At 29.4% G+C, this 23440-nt stretch overlaps 1 protein-coding gene across 1 annotated transcript in view; it reads left to right on the top strand.

Annotated features, from left to right (window-relative positions):
• The window catches only part of toy (twin of eyeless), an 84872-nt gene that overhangs the window by 12264 nt on the left and 49168 nt on the right, over positions 1–23440 (top strand). Inside the window, exon 2 of the mRNA XM_065514726.1 lies at positions 1362–1542. Coding sequence (XP_065370798.1) covers positions 1362–1542 — 181 coding nt within the window. The remainder of the gene's footprint in view (positions 1–1361; positions 1543–23440) is intronic.

Here is a 23440-nt window from a genome sequence, read left to right as displayed (position 1 = left end):
GTATTCATAATACGCATTTTAAGTAAACAGTATTTTAATATTTTTTTAAATTCTGTGATGGTAACACTATAACTTTTATGTGCCACTTCAATCATAGTGCAGCAAAACAACAAATATTAAATAATAATGTACTCGTAATATTTTATTTTTCAGTAAATAAAATCTGAAATTACAGATTAAACTTGTTGTTAAACTTACACAAAGCCTAAATATATTAATATACAAACATTTTTATATATTTTTTTCAATTATTATTAAAAGTATTCGAATGACGAATTATCTGAGATTAAATAAACATCACTATTTTATGATTTGTTTTATTATTTTATTTTTATTGTCATTTTGTTAAATTGTAATAGAATCTAATGATTTTCTATGAGAAAACTCTTAATTTTAATGCCGGAGTGAGTATATTAGATTGTGTGGACCTTCCTCCACGATGTTTACACATTTAATTACTACATTCCGTTACAGGTTAATAGTAAATTACAAAAATGTCTATAAAACTAACTTGTGAACCTCATGTAGCTCACTGCCGGAGGAATATCTAACAAAATCATATATTATTATAATTCCCCAGCGGAGTTAAAATTATGTTAAGCAATTGCAATATTATCGTTCCTTTTTTTAATATAAAATGTAAAAAAGAATACCTTAAAATAGGTTTAAAATAGGGTCGAAGCAATTTTAAAATTCGTTTATTTAAAACAACATTTAAAATAGGTATTTTAAGCTAAAATACGTTTATGAATACAATTTTAAGGAATTTTGCTTAAAAATGCCTTAAAATGCTGTTTAAAATCTTTATGAATACGGCCGTTTGAATTTAATATTGTTTTTATGTTTTCGAAATAAAAAGTGAAGAGATTATTTTCAAACTCGCCTTTTTTATTGATATTAATTTGATACATGTATCGATTGAAAATGATTGCGACAAACGGAGGGTTAAGTTTTGAATTTGGATTTTTAACACTAAGGTGGGACGGAGCCTCAAGGGCCCATAGTGGTGTAGCTCGCGTATGTATATGAAAAATTAAAAAAGAAGAATATGCAAGAAGTTATTTTTCATATTCACATATAAAAATTAAAATTTTGTTTTTTTTTTTGGCTACCTTAGTCTGGATTTTTGTTAATAGCAAATACAAATCTCTTTCGATTTTTTTCAATAATATATTTTTTAATTAACAAAAAAATTTATTAGTATTAGGAAGAATTGTTTAAATTAAAAAAAGTACTTTTTTGTGAAAATAAATAACATTTTAGTATAAATTAATTAAATTAATCTGATGTATTTTGTCTAGTACTGTAGTAATTTGTATACAATTGTTGATAAAAAATTATTTGTTTTGAATTATTTTCAGGTATTATGAAACTGGGTCAATTAAGCCACGTGCAATTGGCGGTTCTAAACCCCGAGTTGCCACCACACCAGTTGTACAAAAAATAGCAGATTACAAACGTGAATGCCCCAGCATTTTTGCGTGGGAAATACGAGATCGATTGCTGTCGGAACAAGTATGCAATAGTGATAATATACCCAGTGTGAGTATGATGATGTTTCCTTTGCAATTGATCCCAAAAATGCTATAATTGTCTACATATTTAGTAAATTATAGGAAAGTTCAAATATGTTAAAGAAAAATGTATTGTTGTCCATACATTTTATAAAATACTTATATCGTGATCGATTTTTTAAATTATGTGTTTTATTTTAAATTTATTAAAAAAAACGTAGGATTTTATCTCAAATATATTTTATCAAATATGGTTGGTTGAAATTTGTTGCGATTTTTGTTCTATCGGTCATTCCAAGAAACTTTGAAGAAGAAACCACAGTAATAAAATGAATTTCGATCCCTCGGATTTTTCTAAATAGATATTTTTCAAAATATTTAAGAATCGAAGCAAAATAAAATTTTATTTCCTCTAGCCAAATGTGTATTTTGACGAAATTGTTGTGAAATTTGAGTTTATCATAATGAAATCCGGTAGCTCGAAATTAATTTTTGAGCTATGGTATCTTCGGTAAAGTTTCTTGGAATGACTCATAAAACAGGAATGGCGATGAGCCTTTGTATATTTTTTCGGCGATTTGACAACAGTACCTAACTCTATATATGGATCTGTAAAAAAGTATCTAACTCAAAGTTTGTGTTGGTAACAAAAATATTTGTTATTAGCTTTGTGTGCATACAGTAAAAGAAGTCATATATGTACATATTTTCTGATGTATAACAATCACACTTTAAAAGAAGTGCGTTGCCCACTTATAAGTCCTATTTTGAGACTTAGCAAATCTTCTATTACTTATTTTGTACTTTTTAGTTTTGTAATTTACTTATAGAGTAAGTTCGGGTAATATGGTATAGGCGGGTAATGTGGTATAGCTACTTTTTTATAAAACTAAGAGCATGGGGGTAAAGGTACCAAGCTTCAGAGTTTTATGATCTCAGAAAATTTACATTGCGTGAGTGTACTTAATTTTTGCAGGACATGAAAATAGTCAGTTGTACAAAATCAGAGTGATCTTGTGGTATATTTTTTTGTGATCTGTTAAAAGTTAATTTTTTTCTAAAATCACGTGTTTTAAACTTCATTAATTTAATTTTAAAGTCAAATTGGAATATTTAGCTATTGAAGAACACATGCAACAATATAGCATATTTAGTGTATATGTATGTATGTTTAATTTTATAATAATTTCAATAAACCACGTGGTCGGCTAATGTGGTATAGCTAAAGAATTTCAGACAAAAAATATGCCAAAGAGAGGTGAAGTAAGAAAATGGGCAGCGGAAGAGCTGAAGGAAGCTATCTGAGCTGTTAGAACAACAAGATGGACATTCCTTTCGCATCAGTCATTCAATGTCCCCTACGAAGCGAATAATATATTGAGGAGTTTCTGGTAAGCTTAGTCAGCCGCCAACTTTAACCGCAACCATCGAAGATGATTTAAATAAAACGCAACTCATTTACAAATTAAAATACTATGCATCGGTTATGTGGTTTAGTATACAATATTAAAAGAACATGGTATACCACATAGCCGCCAATATTTTCAATGGCTTGTTTATGGGTTTTTTCTCTTTTTCCCAAATTTCTCTGAAACTTGAACTTAAAAGACTTTTTTACTTTCATGGACATAAACCTAACACTTGTAGTAGAACACCAGCTGAGAACTGTTCCAATCGAATTAAGATTCTAAAAATTATAGTCAAATAAAAAATAGGTTTACTCTAACATATTTCTTAGTGTTTTTGTGAAATTTTACTTTATATATTCGACCTTTATTTGTGTTTATCGTATAAAATTAAATGAATAAACCAATAACACAAATTTAACTACAAAACAAAATGGTTAGTTGATTTAATGAAACATATATTTTTGAAATAGGCTAGACACGGTAGCTTATTAAGTATTATTAGTTTCCCAAATATGTATAAGTAAAGATTTGAAGAAAAATAGGTTTCTATTTTTCATCAATGCTCAGGCAAAGCACTTACTTTTGTATAAATTTTAGTATAATTTGAAAAATGGACAAAACTAAGTTTTATATAAGTCGAATTCATCTCACCAAATTTTGTGTTGATCGGTCGAAAATTAGTCATAGCTACCATACCGCTTCCGAAAATCACTTTAACTAGCATAAATCTCTTAAAAATGTTGGTATTCTAATAAAACTCTACACAAATACTTTATATATCTACAAAATTCCTTTTGTTCTGTGGCTCCTTATATTATATAGCACACTAAGCTCACTATATTTGTTGGTACTTTCTTAATTTTTACCTACAATATTTTAATTTGTTAGAATTTTATTCGATTGTAAATACCGAAATAAAAAAACTCTTCTACTATTTCAATTCTACTGTAAGTTAAAAATTAAAAAAAATATTTCTTTCCATTTGGACGTGTGTTGGAAATGAAAGTGTGCTAAAAGTATGGTTGCCAAATGTCCCGATTTTCGCGAAAAAAAAAATAATTTTTGTTGAAAATTGATAAAAAAAAAATTCAACAAAACAATTAAGTGTAAATATTTATGCTGAAAAGAGTTAATATACTTAACCACGTGTTTTTCAATCTATGCCCCATTTTCCTAATCTCTGGTTATCGTTTTTCGTAACGATATACTTCAAATTAATATAATTTTTGTATGAAAACTGTCAGTAAAAAAATGGAGATTGAGAAAATGCGGCTTCGTATGTTAAATTCTAAGACAGTATTTCAGCATAAGTTTGTATAGCTGAAAATAATGGATAAAACGACTTAGAATAATTAAAAAAATGTACCTCCTTCATTTTGTCCATCTTCTGGCTGGTTGACCGTGATTAAAATACTGGACGTAAATTTGAAAATACATAATTTAATATTACTTGGCGCATGTCATTATATAGGAGAGGGATGAATTCTATGGTTATATCGGTTCATTATTTCATCTATCCCCATAGAAGTATCCTCCTGAATCAATGTTATTGTTTGCAAATACATCCAATACTCTGATATTTTACTGTATATATATATGTACATATGTATGTGTAGGCAAAAGGAATTTTATTTGAATGCACAATTTTATACTTTTCTTTTAACACAGACTAAATGTCATTTCCCATTCAGAATACAAAAAGTGTTATCGGGGGATCTTATGCGAGAGAGAGACTTCTTCTTATCGCAATTTCGTTTTCATGTGCTTTTAAGTATTGAAGTCATTTAATCCGGTTAATTGGGGCAAACAAACGTACGAGTATTTATAGAAGAAGACTAAACCAAATACCTTCGTGCTAAAATAGGAAAAAATTAAGAAAAAAGAAGAAAAAAAACATAATAACGCATGATTTGTCCTTCGTCATAAATTCTTTCAAAAATAAAATAACGACGGATATTTGTTGTCCAAAAAAAAAAACAAAAATAAGTTCTGTCGAATATAACACTTTTAAACATACATAGTATATACATACACACTTATGTATGTATTTATTATATGTATGTTTGAAACATAGATACTTATGCATAAATACATCCAAAGTCAAAGAATACAGGGAACAGCCAAAGTATAAATACACAGATACAAGTATCTATAGAGAGTGGTACACGTTTGTTGTTGTATTTGTGTATTTCTTATCTTTAGCTGCTGTCATCACAGATAGCATCACTTATTTGCCGCTTCGTTGCACTATTTAAGATTCTAAAAGTATCCAGCTGTGCTGCGGTTTAATATGAAATACAAAATTCAGGCAAGCAGGCAGGCAGACAGGCAACCCCTGATTTTATTACCTCTTGAATGTTTTATTTACTTAAGTTTCGTGCTGCTGAGGCTGATGCTGTTGTTATTGTTATTGTTTTACTTTTTATAATTTGTTGTATTGCAGAAACAACACTTCAAAGCAAGATTTGTTCAAAATTCAATTACAATGCAATTTATTTAGCTTTTTTTCATTACCTACTTAATCTGTTTATATATTTTTATGTGGTTACAATTCGGCAACCAATCCCAAATATAATTTGTTCATCTATTTTTTGTAATTTTCTTTCTTTTTTACACAAAAATATATTCGAAACAAAATCAATTTGTATATGTTGCCAAATATACATAAATAAATACATACGTATGTATGTAAAAGTCATATAGTTAATTTTTGGTTTAAGGTAGTTCCCAAGAAAACAAATACATATGTATGTATGTAGGAAAATATATTCGAATTAATTCATGTAAAATGAGTGATCATCATAGTATATATATGAGCGCACATGGTTTGTTGATGACAGAAGGTGCTTTACACCAATGATCTGTATATAGGGATCAATGGAATTGGTATTGCACAGTGGGTTCGAACGAAAATAAGTGAATTGTACCGCTTTTTTCTAAGCCACTGTGTGTTGTTTATAGTTAAATAACCGATGGTATTATATGTGGCTATGAGTGCCCATAATTTCTTTACACACTGAAGATCCATTCAAGCTTCTTAAAAACCCTACAATAGACTCCATATTTGCCCAATAATTTGGGCAGAAATACTTAGTTCCATTGGATTTCTGAATATCATAACTAAAGTCGGAACTAGTAAAACAGAAACTTAAAAATAGTTCATAGATAGTTGTAGATCAGAGATGCGCAGCCCATACCACATTTGTGGAAAATCAAATCAGACGTATTCTTATGCTCTTACGACCATTTTTTCATGTTCCAACTTTGGATGCGTGTAACTTTTTATAGGGATGAGATAACTGTTAGCATGTTACTTTTATTGTATTCACTTTTTATTGCAAATATAAATGGTATTTAAAAAAAAAAATCGCACCTCCGTAGGCCCGCCATATCTAAAAATCCAAAATAAGATCGAGCAGAATTAAAAAAAATAAATAAACCTAAATATCTCTTGAACTAAAAGAGATAACTTACATACATATGTATGCATATATTTTGTAGATATCCTTAAGGACTATTTATATTTTAATTTTCAACTCATTCGGATTATATTTGGATTTTTGGAGATATTTTTAAAAAAAGTGAGACCCGAGATGTCGTGCAATTTTTCTAATTAAGTGTAAAGAGCTTCATTTACAACTTTTGTATCTTTAGTAACCCCTGCCGAAATTTTACGGCAATTTTAATCATTAAATGTCCTTTTTGAAAGGACTCTTTTTGATTTTCTCCAAATAAGCTTCAAATTGACCCCTAAAGAGAAGAGATAGAGGGTTAAGATGTCAGATATTAATTTACAAAAATTTTTTCAGTTAGTATAATGCTACCTTCGATCAAAAAATTAAAACTTTGACCCACTGTAAAAAAAATTCAGACCAGCTGGACTAAAAGTGTAATTATAAATTTTTAGAAAAATTTTAAAATATAATTTTGTAAACTTATTTATTATTTTTATAAATTTTCAGCCCAATTATAACATTTTTCCTATTCAAATTCTATGTTCAAAAAAACGTAAAGGAAAAAACTCCCGGGGAATTTTTTTTTCATAATTGGGCTGTTTATTAATATATTTGGGGTATTCACACGGTCTACTATTTGGTCATATTGTCATAATGTCCTAATATACTATTATAGTTTAAACAAATTTTTGTTGTGTTTCAAACAAAAACATTCTAAACTAATAACACTATTTGAACTATGTTTATTGTTTTGTTATAAAATAATACTTTTTTTGTTTAAAACACAACAACAACTATTATAATATATTAGGACATTATGACAATATGACTAATAGCAGACCATGTGACTACCCCAATTATTTAATTCAGAATGAAATTACCGTTATCATTAAAATACCGTTAGCGAAATAATTCGTAGCATTAATACGTTGATACGATCGTAATTTTTTGATACTATTTCACTATTCAAAAGTACCGTAGTGCAGGATAACTACTCATTTGACATTTTCAAACAATTCCTTGTATTTTATGTTCTTATTTATTTGCAAATAAAATATGTTAATTTGTACTGCATACTTTAGGGAACTTTCTTATTACAGTTGACTGGACTCAAAAAAGCCGGTTTTAGCCGTAATTTTTTAATTTTTACAAACCATCTCCTGAAAATTTCGAATCGAATACAAAAAAAATCAGGCAAATCGCTCCAGCCGTTCTCACGTGATGACATTACATACATGGACCATTTCATTTTTATATATATAGATTGATATGTAACTGTATTTTCTATAGAAAATCTTCAGTATAAAAGTACAACAGCATTTACTGTAGAAAATCTTATTTTTTGATTCTATTTGTAGCTAATTTTAGTACTCCGAATTTAAAAAAGAATTATTTGTAAGTGTATATATTGGGATATTCAATCGATTAACCGATTAATTTTGGTCGGTTAACTGTTCAAATACTAATGTTAAAGTAAAATTACATATTTTTCGAACATGCAAGAAACATGTTTAGTAAGTATAACAACTGACATATTTAATTTACATGTATTTGTCGGAGGAGGACATGATAATAGACCAAACAGGAGACATTATTGAAATGAGTATTTTATCAGAACTTATTGAAATTATTAAAAGTATGCAAAATCTTAAAACCACCCAAAAATGACACCAATGGTATAATGGAGGATTTTATATGCTTAGAAAAAACTAAAAAAACTGAACTGAGATATTGGATATACTTGCTCATGCCTTACTTTCAATTTCTCCAACATCTACAATCAGTGAGAGTTTTTTTTCCAAGTCAATTTTTATTAAATTTATTTTTGGTTGAATTGTTATGTTTTTTTTACGTTTTTGTTCTTTTATTAATAAAATACTTAAAATAAGTACTCAAAATTCGTGGTTTTATTTTCAGTTTAAAATTAAAATAGAAATTATTCGGTTAATCGAATAATTTAAAATTAACCGATTATTAACCTATTAAATCTAAACCCCGATTAATTATTTGCTCGATTAATCGATTAAACCATAAACCCGATTAATTGAATACCTTTGTATGTAGTGCATAATTCGTTCGATTGATAAAGACATATTTTAACTCTTTGCGGTTGGGTGGCCAGTTTACTAACCACATTTTCTATAGTCTTCAAAACATAGTTTATTGTCATCTATTGCCATTTTGCTAAACAATTATATTTTTTGAAGTCATCGTTTATGATTTTTTGCAAAACTTTGCCTTCAGGGTGCTCTGGTTAGATAAATATATTAATTTGAAAATATTGTAAAAATCTGTTTTTTAACAGATTTTCAGGCATTCAATAAAAATAGAACAGAGGGTTTATTATTCATCGAATTCAGTGTACTTTGATAATGTATACGAAACAAAAATGTTTATCATAGTTATTTTTAATGCCAACTGCCACGGTGGTTAGCAGCGTTGCCGCTTTGGTCCAATTGGACCAAAATTGGTAGTTTTAAGTTAATAAATTGACTTTTGGTAGTTTGGTTGGTTTGTTCCGATTTTTGTCGTATTTTGGTAGGTTTTTGAATAAGAATTTTTAAGAACAAAATAATAAAGATCATAACAAAAAAACTATGTTAATCCAAAATAATAAAATTATTTATGAAAAATTTTAAATTTTAAGAAAGAATTATCTTAAATTTTTAGTTTGGCCAGGTAAATGTGTACGTATTTCGTAGAGTTCAGTTCAAAAAATACCAAAGGGCTCGCAATACTTTAATTTTCTTATAATTTTTTGTTCTGCTGCTTCAAGATTTCTTGAAAAATTTAATTTACATATTCTAAATCTTCCAAATTATAACAAATATTATTTAAATTGTGCGTAGTCATGTTAAAAGAAGTAATAGCCTGTGCTAGCAAATACATTTTTCTTTTAAAATTTCAATAATTTATTTTCGTGAGTGATTTTGAGAAGAAGTTATGACCAATTATGTACCGATCGTCATGAAATTAAGACGCGTAATTTATTTCTGTATGAAACTAATTTGTGTTGAATTCTGTCGGGATACCAACACTTTTAGAAGTTAAAGTAATTTTTAGGTGTGGGCCCTATATGGGAGCTATGGTGAATAATGAAACGATTCACACTCAATTTTTAGGTGTGACATATTTATGATTGTAGTGTAATTAAATAATATTCATCCTCTGGGTAATGTTATAACAGCATTAATATTATTTTAATTTTACTATTAATTTTAAAACGAATCCAAATAGAATTTCTCAAATATTTAAAATTTGGTAGGTTGTGGTAGTTTTTGGTAGTTTTTAATCAGAAATTTGGTAGGAAAAATATTTTATGAGTGGCAACGCTGGTGGTTAGTAAACTAACCACTTCACTCCACAAAAAACCTATATATTTGAATATATATTTACATATATTTGAATTAAATTAAAAATATACACACTCAAATATAAAAATTTATCAAATACATAGTAAAAACAAGTAAGAAAGAATGGTCGGCCAAGCCCGACCATATAATACCCTACACTAAGTAAAAGAGCAAAAACATTTTTCTTTTAAAATTTCAATAATTTATATTTTTGAGTGATTTTCGGAAGTGGGCCTTATATGGGAGCTATGACCAATTATGGACCGATCACCTCGAAATTAAGTCGTGTGATTTATGTCTTAATGAAAGTTATTTCTGTTGAATTTTGTGTATATACCAACAATTTTAGGAGATTTATGCACGTTTAAGTGATTTTCGGAAGCGAATCTATATGGGAGCTATGACTAATTATGGACCGATCGTCACAAAATTTGGTGACATGAATTTTGTATATATGAAACTTATTTGGATCGAAATTTGTGGAGATACATATATAAATTAAACATTTATGACCGATAAAGTCTAATTCCGAGAGGACATTTGTATGGGGGCTAGGTGAAATAATGGACTGATTTCATCCAGTTTCAATAGTCTTCGTCCTTGGGCCGAAAGAATTATATGTACCAAATTTGATCGAAATATCTTCAAAATTGCGACCTGTACTCTGCGCACAAGGTTTACATGGACAGCCAGCCAACTAGCCAGACGGATGGACGGACGGACATCGTTTAATCGGTATACTTTTAGGTGGGTGTTAGACCAATATTTTTGGGCGTTGCAAACATCTGCACAAACGCATTATACCCTTCCCACTATGGTGGTGTAGATTATAAACATAGGGTTGCTTGACGCAGTTATGGTTGGACATTAACAGTTTATCACTAATATAAAATGAAAAACTATTTAACAAATGTTCAGAATATTAAGATTCATCGAAAACCTCGCTTTCAAAGTCGAATTTATTTATATAATATTTTACATGATGAATGCTCCAAAATCCATTGCTCCAAAAGTTTCGAACAATTTATACGGAACATGCTCTCCAGGCTGGTGGCTTAGCTGGCAACCCCAGCACCTGCCTAGAGAAGCTATGGGCCAATCACCTATTCTCTCCGAAATTAAACTGATTACTGAAACCAATACAAATGTAAATAATAATATCAATAATAATTCGAACCCCCTGTTGACGACTATTGGAATGAAGAAAAGGATACGATTTGGATCTTGGAACGTGCGCAGTATGCTGGAGATTACTAAGCTCGCGCAAATCGAAAACGAGTTCCACAATTACAACATGCTTATGTTGAGACTGAGCGAGGTACATAACATCTAACGGTTTAACATTAGTTTATTCTGGCAAAGCATCCGGTCAACCTAGAGCAAGTGGTGTAGGTTTTCTTCTCTCGAAGGAGGCAAAAAACGCTCTTATTGAATGGTAGAACCTAAACCAGCCCTCAGCAGAAGAAGATTTGACCTTAAAAAATTAAATAACCATGAGATCTCTGTTCGGTTTTCCAACGCTTTAAGAAACCGTGTAGATCTCCTATCAACTTCTCCCCAACAAAATATTGATTTATATTGGAAAGAAGTAAAATCAGCACTCACTGAAACGGCTGAAAGTGAAATAGGATATGCTAAAAACCAATAACCCCTGCATATCTAAAAAGACATGGCAATTAATAGAATCCAGAAAGTAAGCTAAAACCAACGTAAATGATGCTAAAACTCCACAATCGAAACAAAATCAACAACGTAAATACCAAGAGGAAAACCGGAAAGTTAAACGAAGTGCAAGAGAAGATAAGCGGAAGTGGGCTGATAACTTAGCCAATGAGGCCCAAATAGCCAGTGAAACGGGTCGATCCAAAGACCTATACCGTATTACAAAGGAGATTTCCGGCCATAGCCATCACAGTATAAAACCTCTCGCGGTCACTCCGACAGTATCTACAACAATATGTGATTGCATCACATACATAACGTAACATAAACAACGTCATCCGGAGAAATATCAGCTGCAATTAAGCGTCTGAAGCTCGGTAAATCTGCAGGACTCGATGGAAAACCTCCAGAGATTTTGAAAGCAGACATTACCCTAACAATGATGTTACTAAATGTGAAAATTCCTGACGATTTAAGAGAAGGTCTTATAATCAAACTTCCAAAAAAAGGGAACTTGCAAGAGTGCTCCAACTGGAGAGGTATAACTCTCTTAAACATGGCATTGTTTAACATAGTACTTGACGTAGTTATAAACCACTCTATGGATATGCAGCATGGTATTTCGTGGGGCCTCCACGATAGGTTAGACGATATCGACTATGCAGATGACGTCTGTCTTCTATCCCACCACTTCTATAGCATGCAATCCAAGCAGATAAAGCTGGCTTACAAGTCAACATCAACAAAACCAAATCAATGCGCATAAATTCATCATGCAACACGAATTTCCAGCTTTCGGGGCATCGCATTAATGATGTTGAAAACTTTTACTATCTGGGGAGTATAGTTTCAAAAAGTGGGGGTAGCAAAGAAGATATTCAGAATAGACTTTGTAAGGCAAGGCAAGCTTATGGTACGCTCAACAAATTCTGGAGATCGCAAAATATCTCAACTAACACCAAGGTCAAGGTTTTTAACAGCAATGTGAAATCTGTGCTTCTATATGGCTGCGGAACATGGAATATATCGAGTCGCGAAATGGGTACTATGCAAGCTTTCTGGCCAGCCACGATATCAAATCAAGAATTGTGGATTAGAACGAGTCAGGTTCCTCTGGGTTTGTGTATATGATTGCGCAAATTTGTTTGGCTCCGTCGAATATAACCTTCAAGGTTCTAGGAGACCTGGTAGACCTGCAAATACTTGGAGACGACAAATTGAGAACGAGTTGCGTGAGCATGGTGTATCATGGAGTGAGATGAAACTGTTATGTAATGATAAAATACAATGGAAAACATTTGTTGCGGCCCTATGTTCCACTCGGAATTAAAGGATTAAATATATGCTCTCCCTACTGATCCTATAAACATTGAGGAACATGGATTGATAATAGGGTTGCCAAATGTCCCGATTTTCGAGGGATTATTCCGCTTTTAGTCATGAAATCCCGCGTCCCGCTCGGTATACGTAATTCACGTTTTTTTGGATTTTCTAAATCTAAAAATTAAAACAATTATGTGGAACTGATATGTGTGTATTTCCCGTGAGCAAATATTTATTCAGAAAAGAGTTCGTATACTTAACCAGTTATTTTTTTAATGATCAATCGACTCTAAATAATTAAAAATCATTATGTCCATCTTCTGGCTGGTTGACCGTTACTGAGATACCCAAGAATTGGAGGCGTTATTCAATGAAGATAGTTGTCAAACTCACCAAGAGCTTGCGAAATCATTTGGAACTACTGAGTCAGCAATTTTAAAACGTTTGCAGGAAGCAGGATACATCCAAAAGCAGGGAAATACAAATTGAAGCTGAGACAAGTTGAAAAACCAATTTTTTATATCTGAAATGCTGCAGTACCTGTTAAAAACCACTTAAAACAAAGTGGTTATGAAGTTTGGCTTCATCCGCTTTATAGTCCAAACGTTGCCCTGTCCGACTTCTATTTGTTTCGATTGAAGCAGAACGTTCTCTCTGCAATACGCTTCACTTTGGAACAGAGTATCCGATATTGGCTTGATTCGTTCTTGGCCTCAAATGATGTGCAGTTATTTTGGCTCCCAATATTTTTTTTTGTATGGAAAATTTCCAAATCAAATTAAAGTAGCAAACAAACGAACAAAACATGTTACGTATTTTTTATACAGGAAGAAATTTTCTGTAATTTAACTCTATTATAAGATTTACACATTTATTGCGTAAATTTACAATTTGGGAAAAATACTGTAGCGGATTTTCCTATTAAGGGCGAATGGTGTAGCATCATTGCAAATGCAAAATTTTACCGTAATCCATTAACCAAATACACAAAAAAACCTTCAAAATTTTGCATTTGCAATGATGCAAGACCATTCGGACTTAATTGTGAACTCCGCACGTGTTAAGATAGTTGAGTTATAATTTATTATATTTTGTCTCGCGTAAGTTTTGAAAATCCCGGCATTTTTCACCTATTTTTAAAATTGTCCCGCTTTTTGCAAAAATAAAACTGGCGACCCTAATTTTGAATGAAAAAAATTATGCTACTACTTAATTACTCAAAAAAGGGTTGAAGTATTCGGCAGTTTAATAGACGAGACAAATCAATTGATTAAGATTGTCTAAGAAACTCTACGGAAATCTAAAATAAACATTTAGTTTGAAAACTTAAGTAAACATATAATAATTTATTGCTAAATATAATAAAATTAATTGATTCAAACTATTTTCATCTACCCAAGTCACCAAAATCGAAATTTAATGCAGTAATAACCAATTTTAACTTATGAGCTCAAAGTTTGTTTTACTTCTTATATATTTTATTAATATAACTTTGAAATCTTTGAAATATTTTTTTTTAGAGCAGTTTTCGGTTGCCCAGCTAATCATACATTTGTTAAGCATTATGCTCTAAAAACTTTGAGCAATTTGCTGTACATACTTCTCGATCTTTTTGCAAAGGCTTTAGGAGGACTAAAGATATTATACACTGCATCTTCTCCAATAATCCAGCAGCAGTGGAGACGATCGTACATGACAACAGGGGTAGTTTGATCCATACTCCAAAAATTGTCTGCCCAAAAACTTATAATGGCATTGTTCCTTAATTGTATTTGTATAAGAGTCATATTATATTTCGATATGACCGTAACAGAGCAAAGTTGATAGATGTTACATTGTTAATCTACAATATGTTGCTTAAATAAAACTGAGGCATCTCATAGTTATATCTCACCACTCTCGCTTACCCTATTGATGATAATGATGATTTGATTTTTAATAAACAAACCCCGAACCAGAGAAAAGCCATATTTAAACATTTTCTTTTGTCGTTTACATTGTTTACACTGTTTCGCTATTTTCACATTTTCTTTTGCGGTTCGATCTGTATCACATTTTCCATGTAGCGTTTCATTGTTGATTGCTTAACAAGGGCGTGATAAAAGGTATACCTCTCTACGTATTTATGACAAACTAAACAAATAATGGAAGAAAAAATAAATACCTCAACGCATCGTGTACGCAACACTTACTTTTTTCTATTCTTTTGCTTTATTTTTGTTGTTATTGTAGTCGCGTATTATGAATGTATTTTTTTTTTTTAATACATTCAAGTATGTTTGTTCTACGAGTATTTGTATACTTCATACATTCTCATTCATTCTATCATTCATTCATTGAAAACTCAGTTTCAGATACAAAAATGTACGAAAATATTGTATATACATTCGGCTATGCACAATGGGTATTGTAAGAGCATTAAAGTTAAATACGGTTTAATGCCATATGTTGTGCAATTTTCTCTATTGTTTTCTGGTGATGTAATGGGATGGATGGCAATAACTATATAAGAATAAAAGGGAGCAAGGTTTTTTTTTTTTTTTTTTTGTTTGTGTTTTTGTTACCAAACTTTGTGCACTAGAGCAAAATAGGGTTGATTTTGTTTTGCAAACTCACTGGCCTATGAATTTGTTTCTGAAAGATTTTGATATTCCTAATGAAAATTAAACAACTAATTTGTGAAATTTTATTATTTGACAGACTTAATTAAACTTGTTCGCTTCTACGTTGTTTTGGACCTAAACAAAATTTTTTATAAGTGTTTTTTCCTTTTTTTTTTTGTTAAGTGAAACGGATGATTCGAAAAATCAATAGGAATGTTAAAACTGATATTTGCCTTACATATGTATGTACATAAATGAAGGCAGCCAGACGGACAGACGGTGGAGGGATTTATACATACATACATATAACACATTTTTAACCATACCGTCATCATTATCATCATACCTTTTAAAACCAACCAATTTATTTTGTTTGCAATTCGTTAGTTAATACAAATCATATACATACATTCAATATACAAATCATGTACATAAATACACAATTTACACTGTATGGATGGATAGATGGATGGGTGAATGGATGGATGGATGTGTGTTTATGATTGACTGCCGCATGCCTCTTACCTCTTGCTCCATTTCCATTTAATCTAAATTTAAGAGGTAAGTTGTGTTTTATCAAATAAATATCATGTTGTACAATGACATTAATTGTATTATCCCAGCCAACCGTATGAACGTGGTTTATAATGTACAGAACATACCACACCAGACAGACAGATAGACAAACATTTTTCAATAAAAAACTAACGAATAAATTCCATCCTTGTAATGTCCAACAACCGCAAAGTATAAATTCAAATAACCCTAGAATTAATGGGGGTATTTCCATTTTCATTCTTCTTTACTAACTTCACTAATGTTTACTAACTAAGTAATAGAACTTTACCTCTTTCAAAATAATTAAAACATACAGAACCTTATGTTTTTTGGAGTCATCCGATGTGATTTGTTTAGGTTGCCAGCCTTATTTTAAACAATAATTAATAGGTTTTAGCTTTTAAAAGAGGTTACTGCACTTTTGACTCTCATTTCTGACAAATGTATAGGGTTCGTTACAGATTTAATTTTTGGAGCTTTTCCTAGTTCCGATCTCAAATCTGAAAAAAAAATAATTTATAAAATGTAAAATGAAATTAAGTTTTCTCTTCGTCAAGTTGTACATAAAGTTTTAATTTTAATATGTATTTCGGCTTTTGTTCTGTTTCCATCCTTTGAAATTGGATTTTAAATAATTGATATTTTAAAATATTTAACCATCTCTTGAAGTTTGCCAAAAAAGAAAGGTCATTGTTGGATTCATCTTGACTTATTCGAACTATCGAGTTAAACGATACAATTGAGATTTTATTACTACGTTTTTAGGTTTACATCGTTTTTCAGTTAGGTTCGAATCACTTTGGAACTCGCTATTCAATTTTAACAAGTGTGGTGTAGTCTGAACGGATCCAGTGTCCAAATTAGGCTTTATATTGGAATTATATTTTTAATTTTTCAGGTTAGCCAATGATAACAGACGTTTTCCAAATTTAGTAGGTATTTTTTCTAGGAAGATGTGTAAGTTTCTTAATTTGTTTACAGAAAATAGACAACGGAATTTTAATTATTGTGTAAAAAATTACAATACATAAACAACTATGAAACTATTATTTCATAAGGCCAATATTTACAGACGTTACCATACTTTATGTACGAATAGGTACTTAGTTTTATGACTTCAAATAAGTTTGTATTTCAAGTTAATTCAAATAATTGTTTGGTGTTTCATTAAAGAAAAAAACACTCATATAAATTGTATTGTTTGTTATAGGGCTATTCCATTTTATTTCGACCCAGTGTATATTTTTACCAACTTCGATTTCATGATCCGATTTCAATAATATGCATTGGCTAATTAGATTACGTGTACTACCTTTCATTAAATTACAATCATAATTTGAAGCTGTAACCCCATTATAAAATTTACATTATCGGACATTACGCAATGGTCTGGAGAGTGATGCTGAGACGAAAGAGATTATAAAATGTTATAAAGACTTTATTTATCACCAAGGCAAGGATTTTCATGCACTATTAAAAATTAAAAATATGCTCTTATAATATGCACTATAAACAAAGAAATTTGCAATAAAAATGACAAAAATATGCTATAAAAACAAGCTTTTTATTTGAAATATATTTATTAATACAAGAAAAATATAAATTTCAGGTCACAGTTTCAATATGTACATATAAATAAACATAAAAAGTTTTAAATATATTTTTTCAAAGTAAATGTATCATGTATTTAGGTACATATTTAAATTATACAATATTTATATTAACCCTCCGTTACTCGCAACTGATATTGTTGATACAGGCAAACATTTTTTTATTGTAAATTTTTTTAATCACCCTTAATATTAAGCTTTTATTAAATATTATTTGATAAAATAATATTTTGACTGCAATTTTTTTGTATAACTCTTTTATATACATTGGCCCATAATCATAGTCAAACACTAAAGTCGGTTCTTTTTAAGAACAACTTTAAAATAAAAACCTGCTTTTTATTAATTTGCAACCATAAGCTAGGTATTCTGTTCAAAATTTCGTGCGAAATGCTGTCAAACTACATATAAAATATTTGGAATGAAATATATGCGAAATAATTTCGCAAAAGCAGTACTCTGGTTTTATTGTGGAAAACATGTGAAATAAATCTGGCAACCTTATTTTTCTACACGAAATAACATACGCAGCACTTCTTTCGCAAGAAATTAAAACCAACAGCTAGCTGTCAAACAGCATGTAAAATTTTTCGCATGAAAAACCAAAATTTTTCGCAAATATGAACAGTAGAGTGACGAGTTGTATGGAAAAAAATTTTTGTTAAAATTTTAAAGAGTGCCGGGTGGAATATTGTGACACTAGGCCTAAATGTTAAGTGCTGAAAATTTGAGCCAAATCGGGCATCGATTTCTGGACGCGCATCGAGGTCAAAGTTCAGATATATGCAAAATTTTACTGTTAATATGGAATAAATAGGTGAAACTTGTTAACTTTCTGCATTGTTTTCTAGAAATGTGTAGATTTATTTATATTAATGAATATTACATTAAAAAAAATTTTTGTAAATTAACCCTGTATCTCCTTTGGTTCAAAATGACCCAAAAACTATATTATCGCCAAAATTAGAGAAAAATGCAAATTTTTCAGTTTTTGAAAAAATTTTGCTACTAAATAAATACTTTTGCAATTGAATGCAAAAGAATCGAAATATGTACGTAATTATCGTTGTAATGAGATATAAATCACAAAATTTGATTAAAAAATTTTAAAGTTATTACAAATTCGCCAGACCATTAACGTGTTTCAGGCCACTTGAACAAAAAATTTAGGAAAAAAATTAAGATATTTCGAGGAAAATTAAAATAAAAGCTCATTTTTACTTAAAATATGTCCATATTTACTTGTATATGAGTTTTTGTCTTCGTAGGGTACCGTTAACCTATTCGGAGGGATGGCCAAAAAAAATAATTTTTTTTAACGGCTGTTTCAAAACTCCATTTTCAAATTTTTAAAAATTTTGTTAAACAAATTTCAGATTTTTTCGATCATCACATTGGGGTTTATTGAGATCAAAATAGGGAATAAAAATATGAAAAAATTATGTCAATACCTCTTACAGTTTTTCCGTACCTGCGATTTAAATTTTGCGTTTTTCAAGAAAAACTAATTTTTTGTCCATATTTAGGCGAATGAGTCCAATTTCCTTACTGTTATAAATTTTAAGTAAAACCTATTCATAATATTATAGTCCTAGTAATTCTAAATATGTTCTGAAAGTTTTACTAAAATCGGAAAACGATAACCTTTGAATCGTGAAGGTCAAAGGTCAAATTTTTCAATATTTGGAATTTCTAATGAAAATATAGCGAAATGTTATATATTTTTGGGCCGATTTTCATGAAACTGGCTCAAAAAAATCAGTCCGTTATTTATTTTAATATTATAAAATTACTTAATTTAGATTTCTATTTGTATAAACAAATAATTTTTTTTTTAAATTTCCAAGAAGAAAACTTTGTCTGTTCAGACTAAATAAGCTTTTATACATACATTGAAAATGTACGCTCAACGTCAACAGAAATTAAAGGTGCATATTTAAGTGAAGCCAGTTCAATTGGAGAATATTCATTTTCAGTTTGATTTTCTTCATTAAAATTGCTATCTAATGTTAAATTTTTTTTTTATTATATGTAATCCAGTATTTTTCTGTAATATATTCTTTAGTTTTTTTTTAATTTGGTCTTTGTTAATGGTCTTTGTTAATTGGTCTTTAATAATGTCTTCGTTTACATTATTAATTTTATTGGCAGCATCATCAATTAATTTTACTTGTGCATTCAGCGAATTGAATCCCTATAGTTTAGTAATAGTTTCAGAAATAAAGATGTAATTTGAGCACCGAAATGCTAATTGTCTTTTAATATTATTCTTTTTTAAAATATCTTTAATTTTTTAATTGAGTGAGCGTCGCTATTATCAAATTCTTCCATTATATTTTTAATTTCATAGAAATATTTTCCATAGTAATCAGCCGCATCTAACCAGGTTTCCAATCTAGTAATTACTGGTTGAGGTGGAAGAGGAATCTCTTGATACTTTTCTTTAAATTTAGCAACACGATATGGCGCCTTTAAAAACACTTTTTTCCATTCGAAATTTATAAATCTATATCTTCAAATTGAGATCTAATTTCTTCGGCTACTCGATGTAAACCATGTGCTAAACATGTTACATGAAAAAATTTTGAATAAAATACCTTTAGACTAGTTGCTCAAAAATATATCAAAAGGAAAATTAAATATGCAATATAATGGAAAAATATGCTAAATATATGCATTTAAAAGAAAAATATGCATTTATAACAAAATATGCAAAAATATACAACAACAAATCGATGCCATTTTGTTGCAAATTCTTCGATTCGGAAAGATAAATTGTCAAAAGTGATTTTGAGTTACTGACTACAAACATGCATTGCATAGAAATCCTTGCCCTGGTTATTACAAATGTTGTCGTCTAACTTCATTCGACATCATTCATCAGGCATTGAAAATTGTTATATCAAAATATTTTTGGTTTCAAATTTGGTCACATATTTACAGCATTTGATAAGTGGGCGTATTAGTGAGCATATTATTGGGTGTAAAAAACTTGTGTGGACTATTAATAACATTTAAAAAAATAGCCAAATCGGTCCCGCGTTCTGCGATTTTAGATATATCGAAAAAAGTGGGCGTGGTAAATTTTTCTTACGAATTTTACTACGAACATTTAAAAACAAATTAGCCAAATAGCCATTTTCCGATTTTATGTAAATCGAAAAAAGTGGACGTAAAAGTGGGCGTGGTAAATTTTTCCTTCAGTAAAAACTTAAACTGAATAACTACAAACATTTAAACAAAAAATTAGCCAAATCGGTGTAGCCGTTTTCCGATTTTAGATAAATCAAAAAAAGTGGTCAATTTTTCATTTCGTAAAAACCTAAGTTGGACTATGACCAACATTTTAAAAAAAATTGTCTAAATCGGTAAGGCCGTTCTCATCTGATGCAATTACCAACGAACGACAATTGATTTTTATTTATATAGATAGATTTGTAGCATATTCACATTTTTTGTTGTAGTTTCATTATATAAGAGATTTTCTACCCAAATATTATGCAACTATTATTATCACCGCAGCTATTTATTATGAGATGAAAATCATAGTTGGATTCTACTTGATAAAGGCGTTAAAATAGTATTAATCCTTAAATATCCATAGTTTTATCAAATATACAAATAAGATTTATAATTTTAAAAATTAACTGAGTAAGACTAATAGCATTACACTCTGTTGTGTAATTTTTTGGCATTGAGCGATCTATTGTTAATTCTTTTATGTTATTTTCACAAAAATATAAATGCATAGTTTTAGAATTTTTAGGTCATATTTTGATTTTTTTGAAGCATATTTTAGACGCATATTTTTCAATAATTTATCTGAATATGTCGTGATGTTTTTAAAAATTTCCATCGCAAATTTTTTGTAAAAAATCTTAAGTTATGTTAGTATACAAAATACTTTTTAGAAAAACTTAATTATCGTTTGTTTTTTATAACATAAGTAGAACATTTACAGTAATACTAACTTATTATTGATATAAAGACATAAAATTTGCTAAATCGCTGATTTTTGCCAAACAATTTTAAAAATACGTTGATTTTAAATATTCATTTTTTTCCCGAATGCCAAACTTGGAAGCCAACATTACTAGTGTATTCTTAAGATACCGGTAGCAATGCTGGTCCGAATGGACCTGACCGAATGGTCATTTTAATGAAATATCATTTTAAAGTAAATGTCCGACATCCAATTCTATTTTAAGTTTTTTTATTTAAAATAAAAAAAAAATCGAATGGATCATCCTTTAAATATGCTGCAGTTCCATTCAATCAAGCTTGTTTGCTGCTAAATTATATAATAATAAGCATACGAAAAGAGGAAATTTAAATATTTTTTTTTCTTATTAATCAATGTAAATTTTTTTAATTTATTACAACAATTATTTGATTTATATCCGTCGATAAATCGATTAAATATCCTAATATTCTCACTTTCTAGATTATCTTCATACGAATCTATCTAAACATAATATTATAATAATTATAATTAAAATATACATATTTCAAAACATTAGGGTGCATTGCTCTTCAAATAACCCTGTACAAAGCAATACTATTTGATTGGATCGATGCAGAACGCTTTACTTTGGAACAGAGTGTCCGATATTGGCTTGATTTGTTCTTGGCATCAAAAGATGAGCAGTTATTTTGGCTCGGAATCCATATGTTGGAAAAGGTCATATATATTATATTGTACAAATGTTTCAAAATAAAAGCCAAAAATTTAAAAAAAAAATTCCTTAATAATATCCGAACGCAGATATTGCATTTGTAATTACACTAACCGACAAAAACAAACAAATCACTCTTGTCGACAAAAATATATTTTTTTTTTGCACTTCAGTTGTGATTAAAAAATGAATTTGATTTAAAACAATTAAAATATAATTCAATGTAAACAGTTGTTTTATCAAATTTATTTTGAGAGCAAATATTTAACATTTTTGTTTGTAGCCTTTTCTGCACAATTGTCATATAAGAAATATTTATATTCAAAGTTTTAATAGAGAAATAATCGCCCTGAAATTAGGTCGTGTTATTTATCTTCTATCTACTAATATATAGAAATGTCGTGTCACAATGTTTGTGTTTGAACTCCTCCGAAACGGCTAAACCGATTTTTATGAAATTTTGTATGTATATTTGGGAAAACTTTTTTTGGCATTAAAATATAACTATAACGCCAAATTTTCATCAACCGACCCTCACCCACCCATTTTTTAGCCGACATTTTATTATTTTGTGTGAGCAATATACAAATATTTAAAGACCACATGATGTCATATGATTGTGAAAATATTATTTTAGCATTAAATTTCAGCACCCGTCTAGTCATTAACTAGTCATATCCTTTTGATCTTGAGCTCTTATGCGCTCAGTTTTAGGTACAGCACAACAATTATTTGATTTCTTTTTCATAGAGAATATCCGCAAGATTTTAAATTGGTAAAGAAATAAATAAAAATTCTGAAAATTTTCTTGGTTTTCGAACAATTCACCATATTGAACTGAAAATGCATCATTCGTTAATTCTGTTATCCTTTGTAGATTTCATATCCTTTAATTTATTAGTATTAACAGTAAATTACTGTATTTTAACAGTATTATAGTTTTTTATAAATTTTTTATAATTATTTTTTGCAAAATTTTAAAAATCAAGTCAATTTTCTTAGAGTTGCATTTTTTTGCTCCCACTGATTTTACTAAAAATTTGATAATATTCCTACGTACAAAAAAAAAATTAAGAAAATGTCATACAATAATAGAATTACATCCCGTTATAAGAAAAACCATAAAAGTTGAAGCTCGTAACTATATGTACATTTATTCGTTTTAATCGATTATTCTACATAAAATTGTTCGAATTATTCGTTATTCGAAAATGGTAGTTTTTAAATTGTTCGTATGAAATTATTCGACATTTGTATGGGTGATATGCGAAATAATT

Source organism: Calliphora vicina, chromosome X (assembly GCF_958450345.1).
Source record: "Calliphora vicina chromosome X, idCalVici1.1, whole genome shotgun sequence".
Lineage (NCBI taxonomy): Eukaryota > Metazoa > Arthropoda > Insecta > Diptera > Calliphoridae > Calliphora > Calliphora vicina.
Note: the sequence above shows the minus strand (reverse complement) of the source record. Positions and strands in the feature narration are given on the sequence as shown.